Genomic DNA, 23,791 nt, shown 5'->3' on the forward strand with positions numbered 1-23,791 from the left:
TCAGTTAAGTCTGAGCTCGCGCATGCGCAATTATGAAACCAGCGCTAAAAACCTTTTAAATAACAAACTGACTCAAAGTTCTTTCAGCAGTACTTAATAAAAATAACAGTCTTTAAGTCACTTATCTTAATGGATGAAGTAAACTCCGCTTCCTATGATTTCGGCCACAAGTTCTTTACTTTACTGGAAATAATTCTGTTTCAGAGTATTCCTGTTCCTCAGATTTAGGCCCAAAACACTGGTTAACCTGAAACTCCAAACCAGCTCAGCTGTAGATAAAACAATGAAAGGCAGTTGGAATTCCCTTCACTTAAACAAAAGGAATACTTAATCCCCTGCACTATTGTGAGTGGGGGTTTAGATTCTCTTAAAGACAAGGAGGCGAGTATTATGCCAACAATCTTTACTACTGACATAAATAGCAGCAAGAACATTTTTTTGTTTGACAGTAACTTTATCTTTAACCAAGAGAAAAAACACAGAGTTCATAGGAACACAGTGAAATAACCCAGTCCAAGATGGAGGTTAGCCAACAGTCCATCATCCAATCAGGATGAACCCACACCCATAAATGTCCTTTACTCTAACAGCAACTCCTCTTCTGAAGCTGCAATGACGCTTGAACAGTAAAACATAACACAACCAAGTCCAACCAAAGAAACAATCCAGGCATCATCCAGGCATTGACTCCGAAGATCCTCCGCCGATGAAATCTCCCAAGGTGACCAACCCGAAGCTGAAAAAAGGATACAAATGTTAAAAAACGGACGTGGGTGGGCGGGATAATACTCGCCTCCTTGTCTTTAATAGAATCTAAACCCCCACTCATGGTAGAGCGGGGGATTAGGTATTCTATGGCACGACAAAGAGGCTCAGATTATGCAAGTTTAAAGCCCTTGCATCACATTGAAAACCACATGATCAACTGTGTATGATAAAACGTCCTAAAAGTAGATTCCCTGGACCAGTCAGCTGCTTTAAGGATGTGCTCCAAACCTCCCCCAAGGAGAGCGGCTTTAGAGGCCATGGCGCCCCTGACTGAATGAGCTCCGAAGGAAGAGATGTCAATACCAGACTCCTGCATCACCCGTCCAACCCACCTAGCCAGGGTAGCGGAGGACACTGCCTTATAAGGCTTACGATATGAAATAAGCAGCTGAGAGGTACCTGGGGGACAAAATTCTACAGTTCTAGCTTCAAAACATTTCAAACAATGGACCACACATAATTTATCATTTTCAGGAAAAGCCGGATATGAAACAGAAGAAATCATACATTTAGTTCTCCTAGTAATAAAAAAGGTTACTCCCTGTGGCGAGAACATCTTATTGTCCACATCCAGCGCTCTAATATCAGAGACTCTCTTAATAGAGACTAGGCACAAGAGCATTGTTAACTTTGAAAAAAGCTGTTGTAGGGATAATTCCGGATTATGAGGCCACCTTACAAACAAGTTCAGAACCTTATTAACGTCCCACAAAACAGAATACCTAGGTTTAGGGGGAACCTTAACCCTAATTGATTTGAGAGCCTTCCTGACCAGGAAAAGTTTACCCACTGGTTCTCCCTTAACCAGAACATGGCCAGCCGATATCGCCGACCTAAACCCATTAATTGTCTGAAAGGCTTTACCTTCCTTAAACAATTCCACCAGAAAGTTTACTATGTCTACAGTAGGGGCAAAAACGGGATTGAGGTGTCTAACCAAACACCAGCTAACCCAGGGGCTCCAGGCTGATGAATATCCTGCCTTTGTGGAGGCTGCCCAGGAATCCTTGATGACCCCCAATAGAGTCCTGCGAGAGACCTCTGAAGCACCAGGAAGTGCTGAAATCTTCCAAACCAAAAGGGAAAATTGTCCCTGAAGGACCAGGTTGTGAGGGCGACCCCACAGGTCCATCAGGAGATGGGGATGAGACGGCAAGAGGTGAGGAAAGTCCACTGCCAGTTCTAGGAGAGCGGGGAACCAAACCTGAGGCCAGAACGGGGTCACTATTACCAAGGAGGTTCGCTGCCTGCGTAGGTGTACTAGAGCCCTGGCTATCATGGCGAAAGGAGGGAAAGCATAGGGAAGAGGGTCTGACCAATCTTGGAGAAACGCATCAGTGGCCAGAGCCCGAGGGTCCGGTCTCCAACTGTAAAACCGAGGAACTTGACAATTGAGCCGGGAGGCAAAAAGGGTCATGCGAATGGGATGCCAAAGAGACTGAATCAATGCAAATACACTCCTGTCCAGCATCCAGTCGCTGCTGTCCTGAAGGTAACGGGAATTCCAATCTGCCACAGAATTGTTTATCCTGGAAGGTACTCTGCTTGAAGCAGAATATTTCTGTCTAGGCAATAATGCCAGAACTCCCTTGCCAAATCTGCTAAAGCCTTCGAGCGGGTCCCCCCCAGGTGGTTGATGTAACAAACTGCTGACACATTGTCCATCCGAAGAAGGACACAACAATTCCCCTGATCTTTGAGCATTAAGGACCGGAAAGGAACCCGTTAGCAATTCTAGGCAGTTTATATGAAGAAGACTCTCCTGTTCCGACCAATTTCCCCCCGTGGATATCTGACCTATTCTGGCCCCCCAACCGGATCTGCTGGCGTCTGACTTGAGAACCACATCCGGAGAAGGCCCAAAAATCGCTCTGCCATTCCAGGTATTCATATGCTTGAGCCACCAAACCAGTTCCAATCTGGCCTCCGGATCCAGCCTCAGCCTCACCTTTTGGGCATAAGACAGGCTCCCGCACAGGTGCCTTCCCTTGAGACGTTGAAGAGCCCTGTAATGCAGGGGTGCCGGAAAAATAGCCTGAATAGAGGCGGACAACATCCCTACTACCCTTGCTAATTGTCGAAGGGAAACCACTCCCAGCCTGAGGATGAGATGGATTTCTTTACGAATATTCAAAAGTCTGGAGTCTGGGAGAAGAAGGATGCATTCTTTGGAATCGATATTGAAGCCCAGAAACTGGATACATTGAGTAGGACAAAATATGGACTTTTTTGTATTTAGAACAAACCCTAGATCCTGCAATAGGGAGATCGTCAGATCCAATTGACCCGGTAGAACCCGAAGATCCTGAGCTAAGAGAAGAATGGCGTCCAGATAAATTATACTCCTGATCCCCTTCGACCTGAGGAAAGCCATCACAGGTTCATCAGCTTGGTGAAACACCACGGGGCCGAAAACAGGCCGAACGGGAGAGAGGTAAACTGCCAAAGGCGACCCCCCCCCAATGGAACTGAAGGAACTCCTGGTGAGGGGGAAACACAGGGACTACCAGATACACATCTTTGAGATCCAACTTAACCATCCAATCCCCGGGAAGCAGTGTGTCCATCAGAAGATGAATGCCCTCCATTTTGAAATGATGGTAAACCACAAAGGAGTTGAGAGCTCTGAGATTTATCACAGGGTGAAATCATTCCTCTGGCTTCGGGACCAGAAAAATCATGCTGAGGAACTGAGAAGCCCTGAAGGTGGCAGGGACCACTGCACCATTGAAAACCAGATCTTGGATCTCCGCATCCACCAACTTCTGCTTCTCTTGACTGAACACCAGAGGTGGAGGGGGAAAAAGCTGACAGGGAGGGGAGTAATACTTTATCTGAAACCACCGAACTGTCTGTAACACCCAAGGATCTGCTGTGAGATTTTCCCAATGATGAAGAAATCGCACCAACCTCCCCCCCAAACCTTTGTGGGAAGAAACCCTTACGAGACCAGACAATACTTGGAGCAGATCTCGCTCTGCTCGAACCTCTGCCATTCGACCTCTCCATTGATTTCCTCTCTGTGGATAGAAGGTCGTCTGCGCTCCTCGAGCAGAGGAAGAATGATGGGCCCCTCTAGAGGCCTATTGCTGAGGTCTGGCAGAGCCCCTGAAGGAGGAACGGCCAGAGGAGCGGGTACTTCCTCGCCCGGCCCTATCAAAAATTTGGGGTGCAAAAACCTTTCTAATATTCGTTTGGGCCTTGCCTAAGGCCGTGAATGTATGGACGTAAGCTGAAAGATCCTATAAATTTGTCTCCAAAAAGATTCCCTTGAGCTTTGCGACCGGCCTCCCCCTCCGCCATATCCTGAAGTTTGGGATCAATGCGTCTTAGAAGTGCCTTGCGCCTCTCCTTGGAAATACTGGAGTTAGCATTGCCGAGCAGGCAAATGGAGCGCTGCACCCAGGCTCTGAGCGCTTCAACATCAATTTGCAACTCATGCATAGCCGCCTCTTCAACCAATTCGAAAATTTGGGTCAAAGGTCCCAATATGTCCAAATGTTTATCCTGACAGATCTTACGAACCCCATCCACACCCTTCTTAGGATCCTTACCCCTTTGGGACAGAAAGGCCACCATGGACTGATCGATGCTGGGGGTCACAGCCACCTTGTCTGGGATAACAGGACGGGGACATTCTGAACGAAGTTTACTCCTATCCTCATTGGGGAGAGCCCTCCTAATCCAATGGTGAAGGAAAGAGGACACAGCCTCAGAGGGACGCCACTCTGCGGACCTTGGGTGCTGAATGAGGAAAGGGTCAAAAAACGGGACCCTACATTCATCTAACAATTGTTCTCCAACAGATTGTGCCATCCCCGTAGCAGATACCTTTCTTTTTCTCCTCTTAGGAGGGGAATCTGAATCCTCTGAGGACTCAGGGGACGATAAGGGGGTAGAAGTCACCCTAACAGGGGCAGACGACTGAGACAACCCCTCCCCAAACTTACGCTTTAAGGTCCTAACCGGGGAGTCAGGGGAAGAGGGGGAACTTAACACTGGGCTGATTTGCCCTTGCAAATGCTTAGTTTTTGTAGTGCACTTTCTGGGGGCTATTGAAGGTCCTTGAATAGGACCCGGATGAAAATCCAAAATTTTATTAATCAGCTTGTCAAAGGCGGAGGAAAGGGTAGAGTTCAAGTTCCCCAGAGCCAAACTCATGGAATCCCTGATCACCCTTGAGACTGAAGGGGGTGGAACTACAGAAGCTTCCCCAAAACTCCTCATTACACCTTCCTCGCTGGGCTTATCCGTTTTCTTTGAAGCCACCCTAACCTGGGTACTGGCATCTACAGAAGGAACCAACTCAGTCCCCTTATTAGACTGCATTATCAATTGAAAACCACACACACACACCCAAGTGCACTGTAACTAAAGTGAAGGCCAAGCAGGCCTGACAAAAAATTCCACCTAAATTATGTGGAAACCTTAGAACGTGTGTATACACATATAAACAACCGGCAGGTGCAGGTGAAACCAGGTGTAAGCAGGCACAACACAGGGGGAATGAAAATCCCCTACAAATCCGCGTGTGCAACGCGTGACAGGGAATATGTAAATATCTGAGGCAGAGTGTATACAAGCGACGCCGGGCAGGTGAACGCTGCGCTCATAAACAGCTTCTTTCACACGAGGCGTGATTGTGCCCTTCAGAACGCTCGGAAGCGAGCTGAAGTAAAGTAAATTGAAATCCCAACACACGTGCCGAGCAGGCGCGAACAATGAATGCAGTGGGATACGCGCGAGCAGTGCAGCGGTGGCACACCCCTCGCCGAGCAGGCGAGGCAATGTCGTGGGAGGAGGGGCAGGAGGAGGGCAGGCTACAGAAAGGGGCCGATCAAGGCGTGACTGGGGCGGAGTAGAACGCCTCACGCCGAGCGGCCGCCACAAGACACAAAGAAATGAACGTTCGCACGAGCGAAGGCTAAAGCAAAAGTATTCTAACACACAATGTAAACCAAAGCAACAATGTAACACCCTTCACATGAAGAAAAGGACGAGCGTGCAACAAAGGACTTATCTTGTGCCTCAGCAGCAAAGAAAGACGAGTTGCTGTTAGAGTAAAGTACATTCATGGGTGTGGGTTCATCCTGATTGGATGATGGACTGTTGGCTAACCTCCATCTTGGACTGGGTTATTTCACTGTGTTCTTATGAACTATGTGTTTTTACTCTTGGTTAATTAAAAAGTTACTGTTAAACAAAAAAAATGTATTGCTGCTATTTATGTTAGTAGTAAAGATTGTTGGCATAATATGAGCCTCCTTGTCGTGCCATAGAATTCCCAGCCAATCAGCTCACTGACTTGGTCCTCTATCTTGGCTTGGGTTCTTGTCAATACACTAAACTGAACTTAAGGAAACCTGCACAAATATTTATGACACCTTAACATTTCACCTAAACCCACTCCCAAAACAAATAAACCCTCACACCTAACCTACCTTATTATCCATAACCGTTCCCAGAAGGCATTCCTGACAGGTAATAGCCAGCACGCATGCTTCATATACCAGCGTCTACATCACGAGGGACGCTACAGAGGCCGTCGAAGACCATGATTCGACGCTGCATGACGCTCAACACTATGAAAAAAGATTCCGAAGCAAGCTGCAAGCAGACTTGGATATATCAAAGATAATGCATGGGAGTAGTAGTTCATGTAGGTGGTAATCTACAGCTAAAAAACCAAGAACGAAAGTGTTTGTTATATACAGATAAAAATACTGCTTAAAGCAAAACATTTCCCAAACACTTAACAAGACTTCATGGGCAAGTCTTTCAGTGTCCCTTTCTTAAAAGGGGAAAGACTGCTTTGAGCATTTAGTAAGATACCCTCGATACACTACTTATCTACATCATTTACCATTTCAGAAACTGGGGACATGTTTGTGTGATCCCTCTGAAGACAGAGGTAAGCAGCTTTTGACCTTATTCAGTTTGGTTAATACAGTTTGAATGCTCTATAAGATCATGCCTCTTATATTTTCAGATTTGGTCTTTTGTAGTGAACATATGGGATTGGAGATTTGAGGATATAAGGGATTTGAACCCTGAAATTGGAAAATAAGATGACTGTGTGAGATTCTTAAGATGAAAAGTATATTGTGAACACATTGCACTGAAAGTTATGTATTTTTCATTATAGATTGGAACTTAATACCTTGAAGATTTATGTTATATTTTCTCCTATTGAAGGGTACCACCCAAAACACGTTGAGCTATTCTTTATTATTAAAAGTGAAGACTTTCATGTAATTGTAAATTTTTCATGGTTAAGAGAAAATTGACTTTTTAACTACCACAGAGAGTACTAAGATTAGTGTTGGTTTTCCAGCTGTGATAGTGTGCAAGGGACGGGGGTGCCCGTCACTGTTGGGCACTGTTTGGTTCTCTAGTTATATGGCACTTGTACTGTCCCTGATGCGCAGGCAGGGTGCTTTTACAGAGGACCATGACATTATGGGTAGATCCATGGAAGCGTGCGCAGCAGTATGTTCTTGTCAGGTCAGCGTTGCACTTCACCAGCCTATTCATGGAGTGGAACTGCTTCCTGCTGTGGTATGCCTCTTCCGATACCTGGGGACAAACTATGCCACATTGATGCAATAAAGTGCAGCAATCACGTTTGACATGTGGGCTACTGCGTAAACCTGTGCCATTGTGGCATTTATCTGTGCCAGGGTGGTGGGCAAGGCAATGTGCTAGGATGCATGGCAGAGGAATGCCTCCAGCAACTGCCTGTATACAAGTGGGCTAGAACATGCCATGCAGCATGACCACAGTGTGCTGGAAGGTGCCACAGGCAAGAAAATATGGCACAGACATGCATGTCCCAGTTAACGACAGCTGATGTCAGGATGTTGAAAGTGTATTTGGGTCAGGTACAAGCCTTATGTAGTCTCTCAGAGTGAATTGGGTCACCTGTGACTTGTTTGCCATCACCTTTATGCATTTTCCTCCACCTTCTAGGTGGAAGTAACTGCACTGTGTTTGTGGTGGAATTACCGCTGATTTTGATGGTATTTCAGCAGTATTTCAACTTCTAATGCAGAAGAAATACCATTTGACATATTCATGGTAATTCCACTCGCAGAAACCATTTGACATATTCATGGTAATTCCACTCGCAGAATTAGCACCAGCGCTAATTCCGCCTGATGTTGGCAGTGTGGTAAAAATGGCAGTAATTCTGTTACCGCCAATTCTATCGTATACCACCAAACTCATAATAATCCCAAGAATTTCTTCCAACTACTGTATACAAAACTGTGTATGACAGTGAACAGACAGACACGGTTCCCCATTATGAGTTTGGTGGAGCAGTATATTTTTAGCGGCAATCGAATGACTGCAACCTTTACCACACCACACTGAATTCCAAATTTGGAAGTGAAGTGGTGGATTTTCCACCTGCATTTAACTGGAGGGAAATCCTCCACCTTACCTCCAAATTAATCTGTGGATTTACTACAGCGATGTTACCACTTGCTGTAAATCTGCAAAAATCCCATGCAATTCTATGGACTGCAAAAACGGGGATTAAAAATCCTTTACCGCCACTCATAATCGGGCAGTAAATCAGTAAATCGGCTAAACCGAGCAGCTGCAACAGTCAATGAATTTAGTACCAATTCAATGGAAAAAAAGTAGATTTACAGTCATACTCATAATGAGGCCCAATGTATAGCTTTAAACCAGTAATTATATCAGGGATATGTTATACTTGGTAACTCCTATATGGATGTGTCAAAACGCAAGACACACTGCCAACAAAATAAATGAGGCCTTAATACTCCTTAAAAAAAAGAGATGGAGAAATGACTTATCGGTAATGTTTTTCCTATGGATTCTTCTGCAACAGATTCCTCATCTAGATAGATATCCATCCAGTGTCAGCTTGCTCGGAAGATTTCGATAAGGGGTGTAGTGCGCCCAACATCATCTCTCAACCACTCCTCGACCCAAAGCACACATGATAATGTTAAGAGAAGGTGAGCAGGAATGACTAAGTCGCCGCATGACAACTGTCCCTTACTGGTACCCCCCTTTGAAGAGCTGAAGAAGCTGCCACATGTCTCGTCGAATGAGCCCCCAGACCTGAAGGCACCTTCTTGCCTGCATTTAGTTAACATTCCGAAATGCAGAGCACAATCCAGCAGGAAATAGTCTGCTTGGCAACAGCTCTACAAAGCCTGAATTGGAGAAAGCAACCAACAATTGGTCGTCCTTCCTGAAAGCACTAGTTCTCGCCAAACCCAGAGGAAGCTCCCACTCAAGGGAGGCCAAGCTCTGCCTGCTCAAGAGCGTCCGCCAACCAGTTCTCGCCACCCCTGCCAGATGAGCCGCTGAGGCAAATATATCGTTCTCCAGCATTCAGAAACAGCGTCCTCACTCTTCCTTGCTTTTTGAGGTACCAGGGAGGCATGTCCAATAGCTGTTGACTTGAAGAGACCTGCAATGGGCCCCCCGACCCTTCAGGGAGATGTCCCTGATCACGTGTGCCTCTGCCCAGGGTGCCCAAAACGACTCTCCGGCCAGCATGTTGGTCCTGTTGCTGCACCAAGCAAGGTTGTTTGACAACAGATTTTAGGGCATCATCACCAGGTTGGTAGTATCCCGGCGGCAATTGCGCCGGGATACCGCAAACGCAAATAGCATTACCGCTACTTGGTCCGGCACTATTACTGCCGGATCACGAGTAGCGTTAAGGCAGTAAATCCCCATTCCGGATTGGGTCCATTGGACCCAATGGGGTTTGTCGGCACTATTAGCGTCGGCGCTAATAGCGCTGAAAGCGGGCGGAAAGTGGAGATTTTTTTGCTGGTGGCAAAAGTCCAACTTTCTGCCCAACGCGCGACTGGGCCAACCCTTAAATGCGGCATTGACTGCGTTATCGCCACATTTAAGGGCTACCATCCCAACTCGTGATGAGGCCCAAATGAAGGACATTGGTTGTCCAGCCTGAATACTGTGACCATCGGCTCCTGAGAAGCCACTGCAGGGACCTCATTCAGAGCCTCCCCTCCGACACTAGGAAGATATAGGACGCCATAAGGCCTAAGAGGGGCAGAAAAGTAGACACCAGAAGGCAGGAGTTCTAGAAAAGGTTGACCATCTGTGCCATGTTGGTGACTCTATCCTCTGGGGGAAACACATTCCCCTCTCGTGTGTCCAGGACTACTCCAATAAATTGGAGCCTCTGCACCAGTAACGCCCAGACCCTGGGCCATCACAGCGTGAACAACCTGGGTGCAGAGGTCAAGCCAAAAGGGAGCACCTTGAACTGATAATGGGCATCCCTAATGACAAACCTCAGGAATCGTCTGTGCTTACTGTGGAAAGGCATGTGAAAATAAGAGTCCTCAAGGCCCATCGACACCAGCCAGTGCTGGTATTGAAGAGCCAGTAGAATCTCCCTTAGCATCACCATCCTGATCTTGTCTTTCCACAGGAACTTGTTCAAGCCCCTGAGGTCCACAATGGGTTGGCACCCTCCCCCTTTTATTTGGAAACAGAAAGTATAAGGAGAACCAGCCCAAACCCTTATCCCCGATTGCTGCCCTAGGTCGAGAATGTCTGTTAGTTCATATTGTTGAAGTGGCTTTGATGGAACACTGTTACCGAGCACATTGACCACTTTCTCGACCACCTTGCAGTACTGAGCATTCAGGTGCTGTAAGGTTGTAGAAAACAGACTTTGACACAGTGGTGGCATGGTGGTTGACAAAACATTTTATTCAAAATATTTATGAAAATAAAAACCCTATCTCTCCCTATTTCTAAGAGGGGTCTCCCTGCCTCAACTAATACTACGGACCCTGTCAGGATTTCCCTTTAAAGTAGTCCACCGTCCTGTGTCGAAACCTATTTCCGTTCCTCACACTCTTAAGTTACTATGGAACCAAGGGGATCTTCTTGGTCCAGAAGAATGACTCCCTTCTTCTGGACTGAGGGTTAGTGTTCACCTCTTGGTGAGGACATGTATTCTACAAAATGTGTACAGCAAAAGTTCCAATAGTTCTTTTTGGTGGTGAACAGAAAGTCTCAATACCTTTTCTGGGTCTTGGCACCCCGGGATCAGGAAAAGGAGACTGAAGCACATCAAGACACTGAGGCTGGTTTTCAAGAGACATCAGTGTATTCTTTTCAACAAAGCAGGACACATCATACAGCATACTGAAGAAAAATCTGCAACTCCCAACTTCCCTCTGCTCTCAGCCCTTTATATAGAATCTTTAAAAGTGAGGTCATGCAATGATCAATGTAAAACCCCTTTTCCTGCCTGTGATTAGTTGGCCTACCTGCCACTCAGACCCAGTCTGAACAGGTTTCATCTAACTCATTCTACACCAGTGGCCTCTTCATGAACATCTATGAAAAATGTTATCCACTGACCTCATCATGACTAGCAGAAATCCACTATCTTTGAAATTGCCTGACCATGCCTAGCTTATCACAAAACCGTGGATCGACCTATTCTTGATCAGGACTTATTACCTGCTCCAATTTAAATCTAGATTTTTAGTAACTTATGATAAGCATGCACTACTTGACATACTTTCTATCACACAAGATATTATGACCCCAAACAATATACATCCCCCTAAAAATGTGTTTCTTGCCCTTTTAAGCCCGACAAATATGATTTTTGCACACTCAGGACTGTTCATCATCCTGATAAGCTATCTATATTCGGTTTGAGGGGCGTGGGGTCTATTTCCTATACATTCAGTTTGAGGGGAATGGCGGACTCCTCCCTGTACAGTGGTCTCTTCATAAAGTGCAAGAACAGAAAAGAAAGACTCTCAAAGTCACTTATCCTGTTCACAATACCAGGGGTTGAGGGTTGAGCCCCCCCCCTCTGGTTCTTCTCAGATTCAGTGTGACCATTCAACAAGTGAAGGGTGAATGTCTTTATTCCGCTGATATTTTCTAGGCTTCTTAGACAGATCAACAAGTGATGGGGGAATGACTCCCTTCCCCTGTCCTTTCTCAGGCTTCTTAAAAAGTTCAACAAGTGATAGGGGATTGTGTTCCTTCCCCAGGATTTTCTCAGGCACAGTCAACCTGGTTCACTACCATTTCAGGTACTGTGACTATGAAGAACAAAGAGGATTATCTTTCTCGTATGGGTGCAGGTCAAAGACTCAAGTTTTTTTATTTGTTCCTTCCCGTTGATAGATTTGGTTTACTCTCCTGCCAATATTTTCAGGCTCTTCCCAATATGCACATGATCTGTTTTCTCTATAAGGTTCCCAGATTCTATTTTCTCAGTTCAGGTTATCTCTGCTTTTGGGGTTCTCCACCACCTTCTCGGGCCCCAACGCCTCCCCGGCAACCTGTGTACCTTTTCTCCTTGTCCATGGTGGTTCTGGGTCTCCTTGGATGCCTACAGTAAGCTGTGTGGTTTCCCTGACTCTCGTGGTCTTCATTCAGTCAGCGGTGGCTCCGCCGATGTAATCTTTATCCGGGCAACGCAGCTCTTGCTTCCCACGCTGCCCAGACCGCAGGAACGACAAGGAGCTTCTGGTTCTTGGTTTGTCGAGTGTTCTGTCTTCTCTGGTCCAGCTCCGAACCTTTGTGCTTGCACCTCGGCATCCAAATGTGTCTTTTTCCTCCAGCCTCGACTGTGCTGGCTTTGGCGGTACCTCCAGGGAGGGTTTGACCATATCATGAGTCCCTGCTTAGTTTTTGTGCTCCCACAATGTCTGTATAGATTAGTATGTTCACTTTGGTTCCGCGGTGCACTCTTCCTGGCTCTGCATATCTTCTTTATCTCAGTATGAAAATGATCACTCTCCATTGGGTTCCCTGGACTCTTCCTCATCCCAGTTTTCCGGCATACTTCAGGCAAGCAGTCCCTACTCTTCCTCGTGTCAGTGGTTCTTATAAGGGTTGGACTATCTACTCTGCACAAGTACATGGAAGTGTGGGGGACTCGTGTACTGTGCCAAGGGAATGAGGGTGAGTGAGGTTGAGATGAATTGCATACATACCGTGTTCTCCCCGAAGAGTCATCCCAAGTCCCATAGTGTCATGCATTCTGATTCCCCTTCTTCCGCTGTCCCTCCCGTACACATACCCGCTCCTACCCCTGGTCCTCAAATAGGGCGGCAGCGGTTCGGTGCCCGTTGGCATTGCTCATGGACTGGCGTCAGATATCATCACCCGGGACGCTTACGTCTGTTCCTTCACTGGCAGCTTCCCTGGAGCCTTGGAACAGGCGGGACTAAGCGTCCTGTTGTCAGGCAACCACGATCTGTTCCGGATCACGTGACACAGAAGACCCGTTCACGTGTTATTCCCACGGATCACGTGATATGGAAGACCTGCTCACGTGATTTCATTTCCATAGCGACAGGATAAATGCTCTGATTACGCGCCCTTCAGTGCTTCACAGCTGTTCTAATCAGCACTGTTTGGCGTACTTGCGAACTTCGACTACCGGCTTTCTGGATTACGGACTACGGATTTCCCTTGCTTATTCCTTGGATTGTTTGCCTACATCCCTGCTCTTCCGGTATCTCGATCCACGGACTTTTGTACCTGGACTCCTTCGGATATACCCTTCAGATTTGTTGCTACCTTTTGCCTCTCTGGAACACTCGACCACGGATCTGTTGTTGGCTTTCCCAGTTCTGCTACCACGCTTCAAGTTCTTCCCTCACCCAATTTGGATGAAAACAACAGTGCCTCCACAGGTATTTCCAGTGTGTGCCACTTTTTACAAAAAAGCGGCGACCAACCATCTACACCCTACTGTTGCCGCCTTTTGCCACACACTGAGGGTACTTCTAGAATGCCCATCACGTTATTCACCCTGAGCCCACGGTTTGGTTAAAGTCTCCTCCCTTTCACCACTAGGTAAGCGGTCTATTGATTCATAGTTTATGTCCTTATCTGTTACTGCTTGCTTGGTTATGTGCTAACTGCTTCTTTACCTTACAGCGGCTTAGAGGTTCCGGCGCTCCAGGGATCCGGCGTTTCAGTACCTATTACCTGTGGCTTCAAGGATCGCACAGCGAGTTAATTGGTATCTCTTTTTGTGGTACTTGGGGACGGAGGCTTTCATAATCTTCATGACTATCAAGTTCTGACACATAGGGGATCCCTCCTAATGAGATGCTCCCGCTGAGTACCACCCCAAGGGGGACTATCGGGGTATAGCGGCCTCACCTCCCTCGACCCATGGAAAGGGGCTTCCACCATGGGAGAAGGGACGACATCAGAGGATTCGTCACATACCGTTACCCTAATGTCGCGGGTTTCCTCTGCTTCCACAGGAAAACAGGACAGAAAGTCTACCTTTCCCCAATCTTTCCCCTTTCTGTGTTCCACGCTGAAACAGAAAGGTTGAAGATCAAGGAAACAGCGCATTATTCTGGGATTCGTGTCCTTTCCGAGGCTGAGCCATGTGAGGGGAGAATGATCTGTGATGAGTCTAAACGTTCTAAGATAATACATCAAGTATCGAACTTCCTTGTTAAAATTTGGGGCCTTTAGGATGGGTTGACTACACAAGATTGACTTTCGTGTATTAAACAAGCTTGGTCTCTTTTAACCCATTGTATTTTCGGAGGGGCTACATTGTTCATTTTGTTGGTTAAACAGGCCACGTTTGTGGTGTAGCTAGGAATAAACCTTCGATCTCTTGGTTTTATGGATAGGTGTTTCTTGTACTGCTCTCACTTTCTCTGACTGAGGTTGGAGAAACCCGTTTCCGAACAATTTCTTACTATACCATCTAAGTAGGCCCCACAAAATATTAAATATGGGCGTAAGATTCAAACCATTAGCCTTTGAAACATGGCAGGGGCTCCTGACTTTGAAATGGAACAGTGCGCTGGGAGTAGAGAATGCAGTCTTTTCCCTGTCCTCTGTATTTAAAGGCACTTGCCATTTGCTTTTGGTCAGATTAACCGTGGAGAGTTATCTGGCAGAGCCCAGTTGATCGATGAGGTCGTCAATTCTGGGCATCAGGTAGTTATCGAATTAGGACAGCGCATTTAGTTTCCTAAAATCGATACAGAACCACAATTGATCTGGCTTGGCCACTAAGACTACTGGGAGGGCCAAGGACTTTGTGAAGGTTCTATGATGTCACTCTTCAACATTTCCTATACTTCCCAAGCAATGCTTTTTTTTTTACGCACTTCAGGGATTCTATATGGTCTGAGATTTTTTATTTTCCCCAGGGGTGTACTTATATGGTGGCATACTGCTTTTACACTTCCAGGTTCATCTTTAAAGACATCAGGGAACTGATTTAAAAGGGCTTGGATATCTTGTTGTTGGGACTGTGAACCCATCTATCTCTTCTGATAAGAGACTACCCATTACTACCATAGGAGTCTCCTCCGGATATCCTCTCCACCAAGTAAATTAACATGGTAGATCTGGGTTTCTTCTATCGGGTTGTGATACTTTAAAATGACATGGGCCGGGGGCGTGGCTAGGCAGCACGCCATGCGGCGGTGTTTCCCCTGAGCTCCGCTTCAAGATGCCCGAGCCACGTATTTATTACTATTTAAAATGGAAATTTCTGTCCGATTTTCACCCCCGGGTGAGATTGAAGATGTACTGATGGAGTTTGCAGACTTTTGGGGCCATAACGCTCCCTGCTTGGAGCACTTTTCGTGTGGTGCAGCCCGGCAGTGACGGACACCGAGACTTTGTCACTTTGATTCCCTGGCAGTGCGACACGGCAGGGAGAATCCTGCTGTCCCCCGCGGGGGCTTTGCGGGACCTGCAGGGCTCACTTAGACTAGAAGGGTCCGCTCCCTGGCGGCCATGGAGAGGGGGAGGAGCGGCGGGTCAGGCATCTTCTGTCACCCGGCGGCTTGCTCCGATCTGCAACGTGTGGATTCCCCTGTCGCTGTGGTTGGAGCTGGAGGGGCGCGCTAACTGGGGCGGCTGGGCGCGTGTGGGGACCCTGCCCTGCCGGCTCGTACCGTTCGGCTGGTGCTGGGAGCCTGCTCGGGGCGGCGCGTGTGCCACAGGCCCCGTGCTGCACGAAGTGCAACACGATGGAGGGCCTGGGGAGTTAGGCACAGTATGGGGGGAGACAACCGGCGGGAAAACAAAAAGGGAGGGGCAGCCAGAGCGGCGCCCCCACCCTCGGCGTTTCCCAGGAAACGCCAAACAGGAAAAGACTAGGTGTGAAAGTAGCAGAGGGGGAGGACAGGAAGAAGCCGGCCCCCAACGGCACAACAAAAGGGGGAAGGGGTATAAGTAACCCAAGGAAGCGTGGCCAAGACACAACCAGGTTAGGAGCTCACCTCACTCGGGTAAGCTCCCAGGGCCTGGAAAAGGGGGACAAGGATACGTTTTGCCTCTGCGGGCTTATGCGTAGTCCGTGTCTTCGGTTCCCCGGTCAATTTCGCCTCTGCGGGCTTAAGTGTCGGGAAGAACAAAGGAACAAGGCGTAGGAGGAGCGGAAGAAGGAGGACCCACCTCTGCTTGGCGGCGACATCCATCGGCGAAAGAGCGGGGCCCCGGAAGGCGAGAAGCAGGACCATCGGCTTCACTCCTGGGAAACCTCTGCTTGGCGGCGACATCCATCGGCGAGGAGCGGGACCCCGGAAGGCGAGAAGCGGAACCATCGGCTTCGCTCCTGGGAATCTTCTGCTTGGCGGCGGCATCCATCAGGCGAAGAGCGGGACCCCGGAAGGCGAGAAGCGGAACCATCGGCTGCGTACCTGGGAATCCTCGCCTTGGCGGCGACATCCATCGGCGAAGAGCGGGACCCCGGAAGGCGAGAAGCGAAACCATCGGCTGCGTACCTGGGAATCCTCGGCTCGGGGGCGACATCCATCAGCGAAGAGCGGGACCCCGGAAGACGAGAAGCGGAACCATCGGCCTCGTACCTGGGAATCCGGAGCTGCAACACAACCAGTCGGAGGTGCGGAAGAAGACCGCTGCAGAAGTCATCGGGGAAGAGCAGGCAGCTTAACCGGCGGAAGAAGCGGGAGAGGCCAGGCAACACGTCGCCAAGTAGGAGGGCCGGAGAGCTGAAGCGGGCGCCTCCTACACCCGCGGAGAGAGGAAAAGAAAGGTCGCAGAAGAGTCATTGCGCCTAGGGGGCGGGGCAAAGGACACGCCGTGTAATCTTTAAAGCAGCAGTACATACCGGTGTAAACAAACAGCACGAAGCGGGAGTCCGTGCTGAGTAGGGCAGCGTTGCCCAGGAAACAATTAACACCGGAAAAAAGGAAGTAACAGGCAACACGGGAAGCCAGACAGGGGCTCAGTGAAACAAGACAGGAGGAACAAGGGAGAGTCTACAAGAAAGCCAGAAGAGGCAAAAGTTGGGAATGACGGAAGAAAGAACAAGAAGAGCGCAGGAATTCAGCGCATGGGCCAAAAAAGCAGAAAAAGACTATGGGGCCAAATGGGTGCTGGATGTGATGCAAAAGGAAGAAAGGGCTAGGGCAATGTCGCCCCTGCTGCTAGAGGATTCCACGGACAGCGACGAGGAAGCCGCGGTACCCCAAGGACAGAAGAGGGCAAGAGGAAGTGGCGGAAGAGTCGCAAGAGCCAGAGAGGCCTAAGAAAAAGCAAAAAAACAAAGGTATCGTAAAATTAAATAACAATATTAGCAAAATGATTAAAGTATTAAATGCGAATGTCAAATGCTTAAGGGCTCAGGGTATGTCGCCCAGAGCCAAGAAAAGAGAGCAAGATAACCTGGGATCAGAATGGGAAAGTAGTGATGATGAAGGGAGAGACCACCTGCGAGCCTGGGTGAAAAAGAAAGGGGTAATAGGTAATGGAAGAAATACAGAGGACAGGGCAGGAGGGGGCATGGGGGCAGGGGGGCAGGGGCCAACAGACAGCGGGGCTACCATCCCAACACCGGGGCTTCCCCAAAGCCCAGACCCTATAGCAACGCCAGCGCCTGCCGTAGTAACGGTAACCGAGCCAGCCACAAATATGACAAAGTATGGGAGACCCACGATAGGCAAAGATGCACAAGGGCGGTCATTGAAAGCACAAGCCTGGCATATTAGCGACAAAGTTAAAGAAAAAATATGGAGAAAAGAGTTGATAGACATATTTACCTTGCTAGATGTACAGAAAAGGGGCCATGATATAGCAAAAGAGGACATAAAGGAGGACGAAAAAGGTTTATTGAAAAGATCAGCAGTGACAAGGAACTTTGACAATTGGACAGCAGCATTCCAGATAATGTCGTCCATCATTTTGCAGAAATTCCCTGAGGACGGCCCATCGCTAGTCACCTATCAGCAGAGTGTACTGAAAGTTTACAAAGCATTTGGGGGTGATGCGTGGAAAGAGTATGATCATGAGTTTAGGAAAGAGATGGATTGTTTCCCGGATATTGGGTGGGACGAAGAGAATTACAATCTGTACATCTTTAATGTATTAAAAGAGAAATGGGACAGCAGAGAACAGTCTAATACAGGCAGCTATTACAGAAGACAGTATGGGTACAACGATTATAGGAGCGATTACAGATACAGCAACAGGAGGTTCGATAGTAGTCGTGACAGGGCCAGCGAGCAGAATTTTCGGAGCAGGCAGTACGAGGCACAGAGAAGTTGGCAGAACAACATACCACCAACAGCACAAGGGGGTGGCAAGGGAGAGAATGGGGGTCCAAGAACACAGCAGGGGCAATGCAGAAATTTCGAGAAGGGGGTGCCATGCAGCTGGGGAAAAAAATGCAAATTCAATCACAAATGCGAGAATTGTGGGGGGGAGCATATTACCACTAAATGCACGAGAACAGCATTCAATAAGTACAGGGGGTCAGAGAAGCGGAACTAATAGGGTAAGTGAGAAAGGGGTCACCCCAGTGAAGATAGAAAAAATGGAGAAATGGCTACGGGTGTTTCCAGATCAAGAAATGGCAGAAACGATTAGGCAAGGGTTTCGAGAAGGTTTTAGGATCCCGTTTGACGGACACGGTTCTACGAACATGCCCAAAAATCTGAAATCAGCATTAGCAAACAAAGGGTTGGTAACCAAGAAAATCAGCAAAGAAATCGAGCTAGGGAGGATCAGAGGCCCTTACAGTTCTCCTCCATTTAAAGAGTACATATGTTCACCACTCGGTTTAGTTCCAAAAAAAGAGGCAGGTGAATTTAGGCTGATTCACCACCTATCATACCCAACAGTGGCCTCAGTTAATGACGGCATCAACAAGGAGGCAGTGTCAGTCAGTTACTCAGATTTCATGGAAGCCGTACACATAGTCAGAAAGGCAGGAAAGGGAGCATGGATGGTAAAAGCTGACATAAAGTCGGCTTTCCGCCTTTTACCAGTAACAGAAGAGTCACAGAGGTGGTTATGCATGCAGTGGGAGGGCAAATACTTTGTGGACAGGTGCCTCCCGATGGGTTGCGCCATTTCATGTGCGTATTTTGAGAAAGTAAGCTCATTCATACACTGGGTACTTACAAAAGAATGTAAAGGGGCGCAGGTAGTACACTACCTGGATGACTTTTTATTCGTGGGGCCACATGGTTCCAAACAATGTCAAAATACTCTGCAGAAATTCGTAGCATTGGCGAAAGTGTGGGGTTTCCCATTAGCGGAAGAAAAAACCATGGGCCCAACACAAACAATACAATTCCTAGGCATCGAAATAGACTCACGAATGGGGGAATGCAGGATCCCAGAAGAAAAGGTAGCAGACTTATTAAGTAAGATCAAAGACCTAAAAGGGAGAAACAAGGCTACCGTAAAGGAGCTACAATCACTGGCAGGAAAACTGAACTTTGCAGGAAGAATCATACCGCAAGGTAGGATATTCCAGAGGAGGGTAGAACAGAGGACAAGAGGGGCCAAAGAAGGACACCACAGGGTAAGAATTGGGGAAAGAATAAAAAGGGACTTGGGGGTGTGGGCAGAATTCTTAAAGTCCTTCAATGGCTAAGTAATCTGGCGCACACCTATAAACGAAGAGAACGAAAGGGTATTGTTCACAGATGCAGCCGGGGGGTTCGGCTTCGGCGCAATGCTAGGTACGGAATGGTGTGCGGAAGAATGGCCAGAAGCATGGCAAAAAGCAGCATGGACTAGTAATATTACATTGTTAGAAATATTCCCAATATGGGTAGCGCTATGCGCATGGGAAAAGGAGCTGAGCTGCAAAGAATTAAAAGTATGGTCGGATAACATGGCAGTAGTGCATGTCATAAATAACGGGAGCGCCTCATGCCCACTGGTGCTGGAAATAATGAGGGCTATAACCCTGAGTTGTCTTATGAATAATGTCAGCTTAAAGGCAAGACATATCGCCGGTGAAGCAAATGTGGTCGCTGACGCCTTATCTCGCTTTCAGTGGGCCAGGTTCAGAGAATTGCGCCCAGATGCAAGAAGGACACAAACGCCCACGCCAAAGAAGGCATGGGTACCTCTGGAAGAATGGGAGGAAGCACGGTCAACTACAAGGTTGGCTCAGAAGAGGAGGAGAAACCACAGGAGCAGACAGTCGAAAAATTGGCCAGAAACGCCATAACATACAGAACTGGTGAGCAATACAAAAAGCATGTGAAAAATGTGTTAAGAGAAACGGGGGCAAAAAAGGTGGGGGACATCACAGTGGCAATGTTATGTGAATTTGTGGGGACCGCTTTTTCGCAAGGAAAGAGGAAAAGTTGGGCGGCAGCACATCTGGCAGCAATAGCATATACGGCAAAGGTGGCCGGGATAGCAGACCCGACAACAAATTCACGAATAAAATACGCAATGAAGGGGTGGGCAAGGTTAGAAGGAAAGATACCTGACAGCAGGAGGCCCTTGAATTTTGCAAAGGTGACGATATTGTTGAAACTTCTGCACAGCACATGTAAAGACAGCTACGAGATCAAACTGTTTAGGGCAGCGTTTGCATTAGCATATTATGGGGCACTAAGGGTCGGAGAGCTAGTAGCGCGTAACACAACGGCAGGGGATGGCTTAGCAAAGAGCGACATCTGCATAAGGGCCGAAGGAATGGCAATACTACTAAGGAAGTCGAAAACAGACCAAGAGGGGAGAGGGCGGACAATAGAGCTAAATTGTATCAAGGAAAGAGAGCATTGCCCGAGGTGCATCACAAAACAATTTCTCAAGGTGCGCCCGGAAGTAGGGGGGCAGCTATTGATACATAGGAACGGCAGCGCCCTCAGCAGATATCAATTCCAGGCAGTACTGAAGAAAACCATAGCAAAGGCGGGATGGGACAAGGCAGAGTTCGGGACCCACTCCTTCAGAATAGGGGCAGCCACATCAGCATGGGCAGGGGGCCGGGGGGCAGATGGAGTAAAGAGAATTGGGGGGTGGAAATCACAATGTATCAAAAGATATGTGCGTGAAAACATGATATGATTCATTTCCCATTTCCATACAGACAAAACACCCTACAAGTCAGCATGGATAGTCGGCCATTCATTCGTGACAAGAGCAGGCAGGTGGATCGAGGACTACAGAGAGGGTTTGCATTTCAAACGGACAATAACTTCATGGTGGGGCCTCCCAGGGATGCATTGGGAGGACATCCACGACAGGCTGTCAGATCTGATTGGGTTCAGGGACCCTCCCGAGTATTTGGTCATCCACCTCGGGGGAAACGACTTGGTCAAAACAAATCGGGGCGAGCTAATGCGCAACATGTGTGAATCACTAAGGGCGATAGCTCATTGCTGGGGTAAAACTGAAATTTTTATGTCAGAGATCATAACCCGCAGAATCTGGTACGGGGCTCACAAGAGGCAGGCTATTGAGACGGCACGGAAAAAACTGAACAAAGCAGTAGAGAAGTTCTGCAGGAGCACAGGACTCCATTTTATAAGACATGGGCTATCACAGAACGACCCCGACTGGTTCCACCAGGATGGGGTACACCTGTCCAATAAGGGCTTGGGGAGATTTTCGGACAACATTTTTCAAGCATTGGCGGCACAGGTTGCAAATAGGGTGGCGGTAGGGTCGCTGTTTTGGGGGGACCTGAGCGGTGTAGACAAACGACCCCTCAGGTGTGGCGGCACGTGTCCAGGAAAGAATGCCGCAGGGCAACGAAATGTAGTCGAAAGGAAGGTGGGCATCCCAACCCCTGGACACGAGGTGCCCAAAAAGCGTTGGTTATTGTACAGTCGTCATAACCAGTGTGTAGCGTTAATTTTGTATAAAATAAACAGGCCTACGGCCACCAAATTTTCCACAATACATAACTGTGTGTGCATTATCATTTCTGGGTCAGGGCATAGGACAACAGGGACAAGAGCAGGGGGGAACCCACACTACTCAGCCTATGCCACAGGCCCCGTGCTGCACGAAGTGCAACACGATGGAGGGCCTGGGGAGTTAGGTGCAGGGTGGGGGGAGACAACCGGCGGGAAAACAAAAAGGGAGGGGCAGCCAGAGCGGCGCCCCCACCCTCGGCGTTCCCCAGGAAACGCCAAACAGGAAAAGACCAGGTGTGAAAGTAGCAGGGGGGAGGACAGGAAGAAGCCGGCCCCCAACAGCACAACAAAAGGGGGAAGGGGTATAAGTAACCCAAGGAAGCGTGGCCAAGACACAACCAGGTTAGGAGCTCACCTCACTCGGGTAAGCTCCCAGGGCCTGGAAAAGGGGGACAAGGATACGTTTTGCCACCCAACCCGCCCAACAAGAAAGGAAGGAGGAAATCCGGAACAGGAACGCCGAGTACTTTTCTTCGGTACACGGTAAAAGAAAAAGTCGTAGGCGGCGGCACGTGTCCAGGAAAGGATGCCGCAGGGCAACGAAATGTAGTCGAAAGGAAGGTGGGCATCCCAACCCCTGGACACGAGGTGCCCAAAAAGCGTTGGTTATTGTACAGTCGTCATAACCAGTGTGTAGCGTTAATTTTGTATAAAATAAACAGGCCTACGGCCACCAAATTTTCCACAATACATAACTGTGTGTGCATTATCATTTCTGGGTCAGGGCATAGGACAACAGGGACAAGAGCAGGGGGGGAACCCACACTACTCAGCCTATGCCTACTGGCTGTGTCCTGCGAGGCCTGCGGGCTCGAGCGGGATAGTGCCCCCCGCCGTCTGACGCTCAGGTAGAGGCTGGAGGTTCTTGCTCTCGGCCCCCGCTGCCTGTGACATCCGCTGGGGCTGCAGCGCTCGGGCCTCCTGCTCACCGGGCTGGAGCTCGGAGGGGAAGAGCTGAGGCACTGAGGATCTGGAGCAATCGTGCCCCAGTGTTTGGCGGAGGTCTGGCGAGTGGGGCTCTGCCCGGAGCGCAGCCTTGGAGAAGGATCGCACCATCTTGGAGGGGAGAATTGGCGTCCAAGCATGTATGCCGGTGGCCTGATTAATAATTGCTGGGTGAGTGCTGAAATGTCCTGGGGTGCTGACTGGGAGTCTCTCCTCCCATTGGGGGAGTATTATTAATACTAAAGAGCGGCTCAGATGGATCTCCCAAGGCTCTAAGAATAAGACCTGGACATAACAGTGCATGAAGCACTTATCCTTTGTAGGGCCCAATTGTAGATTTTAAATTACCACACGAGACTGGCCCCTGCCTGTCCCCCGCCTCGCGATCCTTCAGCGACACTGCGAATCTAATAAGGTGGCCCCCGCAAGCTACCCAAGTGATGCCAAAATAGTTGTTAAGAAGAAAGCACACGGCATACAGGCCTATCTGGCGCCGCAGCCTGCAAATCCACCTCCCACACGCGCAGTCACAGCAGGGGCTCCCCTGGCTCCATCCCCAAAACTGGACTCAAACATGGCTCTGTCCAAGGAGGGATTGGAGGGAATGCTTAGGTCCTTCAAACAGGACATCACCCAAGAGATCAAAAAGGAAATTAAGACTTCTAAAGACTCATTGGCCCAGTCTATTGCAGACCTAACTTCTCACCTCGGGGGGCTGGAGGCTAGGGTTAATGACCTGGAAAACATAACCTGTGAGCAATCACATGACAACGAGGTTCTTGCAGAAAGGGTGAAGGCCATTGAGGAGCATCTTGAAGATATATGGGCAAAGCAAGCCGAACTGGAAAATAGGTCGAGACCTAATAATTTGCGCCTTCGAGGTATCA

General features: G+C 48.5%; 1 protein-coding gene across 2 annotated transcripts in view; it reads right to left on the reverse strand.

Annotated features, from left to right (window-relative positions):
- Positions 1–478: 478 nt before the first annotated feature.
- IFT122 (intraflagellar transport 122) overlaps positions 479–23,791 on the reverse strand; it is a 1,464,758-nt gene continuing 1,441,445 nt past the window's right edge. The window contains exon 29 of one of the 2 annotated variants that reach the window (XM_069643447.1): positions 479–736. In XM_069643447.1, coding sequence (XP_069499548.1) covers positions 584–736 — 153 coding nt within the window. In that variant the 3' untranslated portion in view covers positions 479–583. The remainder of the gene's footprint in view (positions 737–23,791) is intronic. The other variant, XM_069643448.1, reaches the window with a different exon arrangement.

Source organism: Ambystoma mexicanum, chromosome 2p (genome assembly GCF_040938575.1).
Source record: "Ambystoma mexicanum isolate Mex_15411 chromosome 2p, UKY_AmexF1_1, whole genome shotgun sequence".
Lineage (NCBI taxonomy): Eukaryota > Metazoa > Chordata > Amphibia > Caudata > Ambystomatidae > Ambystoma > Ambystoma mexicanum.